At 43.7% G+C, this 11,053-nt stretch overlaps 1 protein-coding gene across 1 annotated transcript in view; it reads right to left on the reverse strand.

The window, feature by feature from the left end:
* frmd4a (FERM domain containing 4A) overlaps positions 1-10,414 on the reverse strand; it is a 91,621-nt gene extending 81,207 nt beyond the window's left edge. Inside the window, exon 1 of the mRNA XM_047595418.1 lies at positions 10,042-10,414. Coding sequence (XP_047451374.1) covers positions 10,042-10,086 — 45 coding nt within the window. The 5' untranslated portion in view covers positions 10,087-10,414. The remainder of the gene's footprint in view (positions 1-10,041) is intronic.
* Positions 10,415-11,053: the final 639 nt, after the last annotated feature.

The following is an 11,053-nucleotide window of genomic DNA, read 5'->3' on the forward strand; positions in this document are numbered from 1 at the left end:
AACCAGCAGTTTATGGCAAGTAATTTACCTTCAAAGTAAATACTGAAGCCACTGTTGTATAAGAGGTCATCTTCAAATAAATGAGAGCGTCTGGGCACGTCTTTGCAAGATGCAGGTGATTCATGCAAACTTAACCCACTGTATTTGCTTGAATCACCAAACCAACCAACATTATCTGATGGGAAAAAACGTGTAGGATAACATACATCTCTGACTGGTCAATGGGCAAAGAACAAGAGGCAGCGGTTTAGAAGAAAGGGGTCAAAAAAGAGACGTGTCGTGAACCACAAAATGACTGTAAGCATGTCTTTTTCAAAAAGGAGAACGCTGCACAATGTCCACACCAAGCAGAACAGAATCCCCTGCATTTTTACTCGATGTTATTTTAGTGCGAAAACAAAAACTCCAAGTTGAATTTAATTTATGTCCACATGAGACGGAAGACCTGTATACCGTGGGTGCACACGAGCACTAAACTCCTCATCAGTTCTGTAAATAATTGGATTTTTCCTCCCTCAGCAGCTGCTGCTTAGATGACCCTTGTGCGTGCGTGGAACCCGACACATGATTGCTCGAGTAAAGCTGGTCAGTGGTCAGTGTGTGTGCGAGAGTTGTGTGGGTTGGACATATTCTGTATTCTCCACGTGAGTGTGTGTGTGTGAGAGAGAGAACGTCACAAATGAGTCGAAGTAGCAAAATGGAAAACGTACACAGTGCATGCTTAGAAGTATTGAGAACACGGGCTGCGAGCTGGTGTGCCTGCAGGGTAATATATTATGCATTACAGAGGGAATTAGTGTGGCTAAGGTCTTGTAATGCTTAAAATCAGCAACTCTGATATCAGTCACATTAGCCCGTCCGCCTTTTAGCGTCACTCCCAACTGCACTAAGCTTACAAAAGACTTCATAGTCTGTGTTCGTGTGTGTCTGTGTATGACTGTGAGACTCATGGGCAGATGACATTTTGCAGTAACATGCTGTGAAGGAGCACTCACTATTGACCTATGCTGCTCCCTGCCTGCTGATACCTGCAGGGTGTCGCACGCTGTAACAACTGTTCACGGAATAAAAACCCTTTATACTCCCCCTGCGACCTCCAAGTATCCAGTAAGCCTTGCAAAATCCACGGTGCATCATTAAAAGCAGAAATGAGCGTCATTTCTTATTGAGGCTTTTGGGACTTCATTTGGATGTTATTCGAAAGTCTTCATCTCCCTCTAGAGGCAGACAGGAGAAGCTACAACAAACAGTTTCCTGGATGAGTCTCTTCACCGTTTCCTCCAGCTGCTTTTCTGTGATACCGTAGTTATCTGGCTCCTATCTGTTGTGAAATATCTGGAAAATAATGGATTGGATTAATGGATTAAAAAATGGATTTATTTCACATTAAAAAAACCTAACAAATATCAGATGCTTTATGTAACAATGATAAAACAAATAGCAACTCCATGAAAATAACAGTAATCACCGTCAAACTACTACAAGTCAGAATAATACCAGTGACCCCAGTCACTGAGTGCCACCCCCCCTTCTATATTGTGCTATTTATAAATATACATTATTATTATTATAATTTTGCATTCAATATTAAGCTATTTAAATAATACACAGGTTCCAATATTACATATTTTAACTTGAAATATGAGAGCTGAAAATAAGTATTTATGTTTCATTGGCACGCCTAATGTCTTCTTGTTGTTTTTTTTTTTTATCCTAGAATTATATGCATGACTTTAATTTTTCAAAACCCTCTGTGGTGAGACGGTTGCTGGGACAACCAAGGTTACACTTTGTGTGACAGTGAAGAGACTGTACAGAAAAGACCTAACAGCAGCAAAGTCACCCAAAGTCAGCCTCCAGGTAGAGATAACTCAGGTCCCTCCTTGTAAATGGCTGATGTAATCTTACTACGATAGCATATTTTGTAAAATGTACAGAAACAGAGTGTGAAACTGTTCCTTTTGTAGCAGCAGACTCAAGCACGGGAGTTTCCATCGTTACCACACACTGACACACAGACAGGATGTTCCCTGGTTTCACTGTCTGCCTGCTTATAAGAAAAGGTAGTTAGGCCCCGTGGTTTAGTTTAACCATTTAAACTCCTCCATAAGGTGACTGAAACTGCAGTCACATTAAGTGTAGCGGTTAAAACACATTAGAAAGTGAACAGGCAAACAAAGAATGTACTGTATGACGTAGGAAATTTCACATCACCTCCTGTAAGTAACCAGCCGAGGACACAAAAGATATCAAATTATTCTTGTGCACAAATACTGTAAATTCATCATTTTGTCCATTTTCATAAAAGGATTAAAAAAAATCTATTCTTTTAGTTTCACAAATATTCCCCTCATAGATTTGTGTGTGTGATGCAAATTAGTTTGTGTTTCAGAAACAAATTAACTAGCAGTTTGTAGTGGCTCTCAGTTAATCCTGATGAATAGTTAAATCCTGGGGCAAGAGAGGATGAAGAGTGAAGGATTAAAACAAACTAATTCTCTCCACATTTTATCTAATTCCCAGCCTTAATTTTAGTTTAAGACAAATGTATTCGGTAAAACTTTAAATAATGAGCATATACAGAGTGATTCACCTGTCACGTTTCCTCTCCATGCTTGTCTTCTAAGTGCTGCTAACAAGACAGCCCTTCATTATGACAAGGACATGTTCTCTGTTAACTCACTCCATATGGAAGACAATCAGCCCCACTGGGACATGTGTCAACCAGAGTGTGAAATGTCAGCTGCACACTTTCTGCAAAGCAGACGCGCAGAAGCGTCCACACCCGCATGCAGTCACATTCACGGGAATCGAATGGAGATTGGTCTTTTTACACAGACATCTGCTCGGTCCCAGAGACAGATGGCGAGCCAATCAGGCCGCCTGGTGCCCCTTCTTCTCCCCGCCTCTCGTGCCACCCTGCTGCCCCGCCCCTAAACCTGCACCCTGGCACACATGACAGGTTGCACCTTGAAAATGTGACACCGCCACTGCCCCAGAAAATTATTTATGTATTCGCTACATTAGAGGGGGCATGCGGCAGATACGCACAGAATCCAAAATATGAATCCGACCCGCTTTACCTCTTCAGAGAGTGCACACCCTTCTCTGTAGGTCAAACAGCACTGCACCTACCCAGTGGCTTAGTTTAGCTCCTGTCGTGATTGACTGAGGTGGAAAACCCTGAGCATGAGCTGTTTTGATGCTCCAACACTCCAGAAACCCCTCATTTATCTACCCTGAAAGGTTTATTTCTACAGTAGCTTGACCTTCTAAAGGGGACAGCCATCAGATAAATGTCATATGTGGGCTTCGCTGAGGGCAATATCCGGCAAGCCAGCTGAAAAATGAGGCTCTCTTGAAGCTGGCGTAAGAATTTCAACTCAGACATGTTGTTTGTTCTGACGGCATTGATCGACTGGCTGCATCATATATTGGGTCATGTGTGGGGGTGAGGGAAATGCGCGGGTTTGTGTGTCTGTGTGGGCGGGAATGAAATTGCAGTTCTTTCTTATGCTGCGCTGCGATCAATGAAGTGGTCAGTGTTTCGCAGTGAATGCAAATACGCATCTCAGCCCCCCATTTATGCACACACTACAAGGATGATTTGCATGCTTTTGTCTCTTCTGAGCAGTTCCATTGCAATTCACCTGCTGAGGTAGTCAGAGAAGAATTTTTTTTTTCTAAACACCAGGGTAAACGGCAGAGAGACAAAGCGCATGGAGGCACAAGCAGACTGTGACAAGCATCTGCCAGGGTGCTCGTTAATGGCAGCTTCATTAACCCCTTCCTCGCATCACGCACACAATCTGAGCTCAGCGGATAACCTGGCTCACAGTCGTTTGGCCATCAGACCCAGAGGGACCGCTGTCACCGAGAGGCTGCGGTATGCATTAACATGCAGGAGGGGATGCAGCGCGCACAAACACCCCACTGCAAACACTTAACACCTGGGGCCGTCTGCTGGCTACACACAAATGACCACGGCTAAGCCAATACACACTCTAGCGAAGTCAATTATAACCGAGGCGTCTTCACCTCTGCGGCTCATCAATAGTCCTTAAACAGGCTGCAGCCCACACAGCGAAGAAGATTTAATGGCATGCTTTAGTCTCTCACACAAACACTCACAGCGACCCTTATACATTTATTCATGATTTGAATAATTTCTCCTTTTCTCTGCAATATATTCTGTCTTCATCAATTCTCACCTTTAAACAAAATATTAATAATAATAAATCTATAATTATTTGATTTCACAAAGATTACATCCAAATCCAAAAACCCTGAGGTGGAATTTCTTAGTGATGCTCCATGTGATGTTAGACCAGATCAATCAATAGTGTGATCATGGACAAATTTCAAAGCCGTACAGCAGAAAATCAAAGCACCGATCAATATCAAACCTTAGCTGAGTATGTCCACGGCTTTGTGGACTCAGCGAAGGCGTTTAAACATTCAGCCTTGAAGAAATAACAAGTAATTAACAACATAAACCTGCCTAAATCGATGCTTTTCTAGTAACAATAAATTCATTGACTGTGTGTAGTGGAAGCTGTTTGCAATGTTGGTTTAATTCATCGCTTTTAGCTTCGTCGTATGGTGTGTTAAGACTACCGCTGAAAAAAGCAACTGGCTACAAGTCATTTCTAATAGGAATGGGCAATATGAAGCTACAAACTTACGCCCGAAGACACAGAGCAGATCAAAAGAGAGCCGGCCTCTCTCTCTCCAAAATTACACGTTCTGTTTTATTTCTATGCAGTCAGTGGTTCTGTCCTAAAAATATAAGAAAAAAATGTATTTGTGATTTATCTAAGCTAACACACATTTTCTTTTAATGTTAACAAAATGAGAGTGTCAGAGGGTGACTCTGACTCAGGTGTCCACACTTAATCATTTGTGATTTGGTCGCTTATAATGTGAAAAAATCTCATCGTTTCAGCAGCTTTTTTGACTATTGAAAGAACATCTCCTACCTGTCTAGCATCCCATTGCAGACTATGTTTACTACAAGCTAATGTTAGCGGCTAATGCTGCCTTCAAATGGAGTTGTGTTTTCTGTGTTCAGGAGAAACGTCCATAAGATAGTTATATGACTGGAAGTGTTTGCTGACGTTTTTAAAAATGCTAAGTTGATATACTGTAGTTCCGTTGTATAGAAGTTCCTTTGTAGCCCTGTAGCAGAATACTGATGTTCCTAAAGACCTCACCGTTTTACTAAGCCTTTCTGTTTCCTACATTAGCTTACCTAGGTATAAGGGTGCTAACTGATGTACTTGTGGCTTTTAGTTGCAAACAGTTGCCTGGCGACAGTTTCCTCACCTCTTGTGGTCCTCTTGTGGTATCTTACACAACTTCAAATGTCACAACCAACAGTTCACAATTTCGAGTTAAGCAGCACACCACTTTCGCCACCTGAGCTCCAAGCACTTTACGCGCATACCTCTTCGTAGCTTAAAAACGGGCTAACAGTATTGCAGCAACAAACACTTTTGTCAGGAGTCAGAGGAGAAGACATTTTTCAGGTGGTCTAGCCATGTTAGCCACAACTTGTGAAGTGTGAATGTGGAGCATTTGATGCTGAATTTAAGAATTTCCCTTGAAAAACAGAGCGACTAACACAGACTTCGTCCTGTGAGCAGAGAACCCCAACTGAACTTAGATTCACTTCATGAAGGATGAACTTTGAGGCTGTGTCATGAAATGTGTTTGGGCAGTGGGAGACAGAGAATGAATTTTATGAATGAGAGGAAGATAAGCGTATTCAATTTTCACATCTGGAAAACAATGACTTGACTTGCTGTTGCTTCGCATTATTGTTTTCTTAACAGAAATATAGATGGGTCACAGTTCAAGGCAAATTCTGCAGTTTTCATCTTCAGATATTGTGTAACACACACAACAGCAGCAAAAGGAACACAAATGCCATGATGATGGTTGTAAAAGGCTCTCTGCCTGATGTGATATAAAAGTGTTTCTTTCCCATTGCAGCAACTCCACAGCTTCGGTAAGCTGACATCAGCAGTAGCGGCAGTCCTAACATCACTCAGGCATGACCGTACTGCAGACGGACTGCAGCTTTAGTGAAATGATAAACTGTGAAATGATTATTTATATCGTTAAACGGAAGCCAGCACTGTTACAAAGGAGCAAAAAAAGAAGTGAGGTAAAGTGTGCAGCAGGAAGAGCAAAACATAAAGCCTAGAGGAAGTGAGGCATCAATGAAAAAAAAAAAAAGGATTGCAGTAATAAAATGCCATCTGTGCCTGGAGTTCTCATTCATGCTAATCACCCATAAGAGGTAGAAATCTATGCAGGATATTAATTTGTTCAGCAGAAGAACCTTGAGATTACTTTCAGACCCGGCAGCAATATGAAGGTGCGTGTTTATTTTTTAGATTGAAAAAATACCGTGCTGATGGCACGCACTTCACCAATAACTAAAAGTACACAACACTCTTCCCACATCAACGTGAAGACACGCGCACACACAAATGCTATCTGCCTCTCCCCCTCTGCCATTGTTACAGGGCAGTAATCAATTATCTCAGTATGATGTCATTCTGCTAACCCTCCCCCACAACAGCTCTCCTCCATTTGCACACTAGCTGTCCCGTCGCTGTGTGCATCAAATCCAAACACAGCAAATACAATCTTGTTGTAGGAAATCATAAAAAGACGCGTTTCATTGTCCGGACTTTACAATATATTTTATGGACTGAAACAACAAGTGAATGCACGCCGCTGTTCCGCGTGTATACGCACACACGTGCTCAGTGCATCACATCATAGAGCAGTGATTCGATTAGTGCTGAATGAATCCTTTGGCTTGATCACACTGAGTCATCTGGTCTCCATCCTCAGTGACAGGATAATTGAATGAGGGACAGTAATGAAGAGGCATGGACGCCAACATGAAGGGCAACATGAGGTCTGCGCTTGGGCGGACATGCCCCGCTTTCTGCGCAGGTACACGCTCAAGGGAAAGAGGAATTCTGATAACACCATCATGAGGTCATGAACATGACTTCACAGGACTCGTGACCTCACAAAGTGCGTCTGCTCATGCGAAGAAACAGACAGAAGACCCGCGATCCGCTCTTCACTCCGTCGGTGAAGAACAGTGAAGCTGTGAGCTGCCGTTTCCATCGCTGTATGTGGAGCAAAACCCTCCAGCATTATGAAGATAATCCACTTAGCTTCTCTGTGTGTCAAGATACCAATTTAGCCTGGTTTCTATCTGCTGGGCTTGCGAGGCCCAGTGTAACAGATAGCAAAATGCATATTGATCAGCTGCCATGTAGGAAAAGACGACCGCTCCGTAAAGAGATCTGCAGAATTATCAGATGAGGCCTAGCAGAACGCTGAGACAAACTGCGTTCCCGTTTTTCCCAGCCTCCCAGCCTTCTTTAATTAAAATTCCATGTGACACTTTATGAGCATGTGCTGATTTTTTGATTGATCCTGGATTAGCACCAAAAGTGGAGCCTGCGAGATGCCACGGGATTTAATCATTGCTGTTATTTACCTCCTATGCTCATTAAAAGCACGGATTTAAAGCAGCTCCTAAACCCCCTCACCGCGTTTAATTTAGCTTTGTTTGGCATTTAATTTTGTACTTCTCCATCTTAGTGCTAGCTAAGAGGCGCGCTCCTCTGAGCCGTCAGGATGAGAGCTAATCAGCTCAGTGATGAAGAACGTGGGGGCAAAGAATAGTGCTGCTCCAATTCTGATTAAAAGAAGAAAAGCCTGCAATCATGAGTATACGCATTAGTTGGAACTGCAAAAATAAAAGTCTAATCACACAAGTCTGGAATGAAAACAGGAGATGGGCTGGTGCGGCGCTCGCCTCTTCGGATTTAGGTGAAGGTTAAAGCCCGGAGACGTGTCATATCTCTGTTACTGAGATCTGAGCAGGAAAAGGCAGGTGAAATGATAGCATCTAGTTTGGGATCTGTGCGTGGATCAGATGGCGGCATGTCTGCTCAGTGTCTTAGCTGGAGTCAGACTTGTTATTGATCTCTTCGTCCTCCTCTAAAGCTCAAGCTCATCAGACGGATGCTCGGTCTATTTATGGATGGAGACTGTTGGCCAAAATACCACATCAAAATACTTGGAATCTCATTCATCCCTTACTGCAAGAATTCATATTTAATTTATGATATTAGGATACTGGCCATATGGTTACCAACTCTTGGCCTGGTCTCAAAGACATGCCATGAGACCATGTTTTCTTTCTTTCTTTCTTTCTTTCTTTCTTTCTTTCTTTCTTTCTTTCTTTCTTTCTTTCTTTCTTTCTTTCTATCTATCTATCTATCTATCTATCTATGCTAATTGCTAATTATTGTAAGGAGTGTCTGTAATTACTCGAGGAGATAATCACTTATTCACCTGAAATATTAATACAAGCAGAGGCAGGAAGCATGATCAATATTAATCTTGGCTCACACACACACACACACACAGCTAAACCCCCATTAATAATTAAGAAGGGTTCAAGCTAACATGTCAGCGTGAATGCAAATACCATGGATTTTGTGGGCAAATCACTGAGCTCTGAAATTAGCAGTCCCAGGCCAGTCTTGTCCGGCATGAATTTTTAAGGAAATTTCACAAGAGGGCGGATGTAAAACATGGCACTTTGTAGCTTTCGTAGGGGGAAAACGCACATTTCCCGAAAATGTCAAAATAGCAAGTGGCTTGTAGCGGCTCTGAATGGTGAGATAATTGTGGATGTGGAGCGTGAATCATAAACAGAATAGCAGCTGTGAAACTGAGGTACGCTAATGCTAATGCTAGCACATGGAACAGGAGTTTAAATATGAGGCTGAGCCCATTCATGTGCCAAAATATCTATTCTATTTTAGAGGGAATAATCTTAAAGCTGGTAATATCTGTTGCAGTGTGTCACTTTCTCCGTCACTTTCTCCATTTCCTTCCTTTTCTGTCTCTGACCTCAACCTTTACACTTTTTTTTTTTTGCTCCATTTGCCCTGTCCATCATCTTTTGCGTTTTTCTCCTTGCCCTGCTCCCTTTACTGCTGCCTTCCCCCTAAGTGGACTGCATGGCCCATCGCCATAGTAACAGACAGCCGTGACAGGTGGAGATAGCAGGTAGTGCGGCGATGCATGACCCCCCCTGGGACTGCAGAATGCCAACACTATAGAATGGAAATGAGCAGAACACGCTCTTTTATACCGTCACCCTGTGTGTAGGGTTTACATTCAGTTCACTGAAGGTTATCGTGAGGTGGGTTTGTGCCTTATCCGCATTCTCCACATGCAGCAAAGCGACTCTGCCATTGTTTCACCGCTTAGCTGGACAGAGAGGACAGTGGAGCGTTGTGTGTTTCTATTTCATCACTCTCTATGGCCAGATCTGAGCCATGACACGCTAAGCCAATCTGTTTCATGTCAATAAGGGACTGAATTCAACGATAACAAGATGTCATGTGTCCTAAGATCCCGTGTCATGGGTTGCAGCAAAAAAATTTATCGTGCGTAATTTTTTGTGATTCAGACTTGCATGTGTCAAATTATCCCCTGCTGACCTTGCACAGCACAGAAATCACGTCCCTTAGGCAACTTATTTGCCCGCACTGCAGGTCACTTTGCACACAAGCCACTATCATAACATACATGTGACATGTGTGTCCACCATGCAGAGACACTATAAGCAGCACCGCACCCTTATGTCTGAAATAGTCCAGGGGGAGAGGGGGGGACTTTCTCCAACAAATTTGACCGCTGCAGTAACATGTGAACGGATGAAAGCTGGAGTTTCCTTATGCACATCAGTTCAGTAATAGGTTGCAACCGTTTCTGTGAAGTTATCAGATATTATACAGGCTTGCTGGTTGTAGTAAAGGGGAGGAGCAAACAAGCAACATCACTTTTAATGAGCTGACAGCTCACCCCCTGCTTAAGTGGCTGCACGGGCATTAGCCGTGAGGAGAGAGTAATGAGAGAAAAGCGCTGCAGAGAAACAAAGACAAAACCTAGACAGTGCCAGGAATCCTATACCCTTCTGGGACTCACCATGAGCAAACATACGGCCGACTCTGGGATGAGTTGTACCGCCATTATGGGAGCCTCCTATAGATTCTCGGTGAAAAGGCAGTGTTGTCAGTTTCCTGTACGGACCCTCTTCGTCGTCCTCTCCTTTCCTCTTTTCTTGAGTCTTCACCAAGGGAGCGAGCTCGTCTTTGTCCCGGTGAACACCTGAAGACCTCTGACAGGTCTTCCCACTCTGTCCTTATAATCGCCCCCGTCTGTGTCTCAATCAGTGCTGCAGACAGTCTCTGCTCTTTAATTGTAATTCCACAGTCTCTGGGGAGCTTGTAACTCGCCGGTCTCTCTGCGACTCTTCAGTCTGGGCAAAAAGCAATCCTTCTTCTTCTAGTTCTTTGATCTGAGAGCAGAGTAACCCCCCCTCACTCCCCCTCTCACTTTTAAAACACTCCCTGCAGACCCCACGCCCACCACCCCCAAGCCCTTGTGACTCGGTTGCCTTTTGCTAAACGCCCCCCTCCCTCTGTCGGTGCCTCCTGCCTCTCTTTTCCAGTCTACTACTGTATCTTGACAACACAAAGCACATCCAGGCATGCACGTGGGTCTTCAGTCTCTCTGCTCTCTCCCGAGGCTGTCTTGTGGCTACTCCAGAGGATGCAACCCGCATCAGGGATGCCCCACAGTCTGAGGCACTGTTCCACTATAGTGGAAGGATGGACGCTCACCTCAGCGCTCTCCACTCAGAGATCCAGCGCAGAGAGCTCCCCTTTACATTAATCCCCAGCTTCATGGATCATCAACATGAGACAAGGTCAAAGAGAGAAGCAAAAAAAAAAAGAAAAAGAAAAAAGGAAGTCTGTGACAGACAGTTTCAGCGGGATAGAGGATAAAGAAAACGGCAGCAAGGAGGAGAGTGATGCCGCATGGAGAGCAGCCACTGGTGAGAGAGGTCCACACCGTGGTGAGTGTAAATGAAGGTGGAGAAGAGGGAGGGGAGAGGGGAATGGAAATGCAGAGAGCAGGAGCAGACCGCGCCTAT

This window comes from Mugil cephalus, chromosome 10 (genome assembly GCF_022458985.1).
Source record: "Mugil cephalus isolate CIBA_MC_2020 chromosome 10, CIBA_Mcephalus_1.1, whole genome shotgun sequence".
NCBI lineage: Eukaryota > Metazoa > Chordata > Actinopteri > Mugiliformes > Mugilidae > Mugil > Mugil cephalus.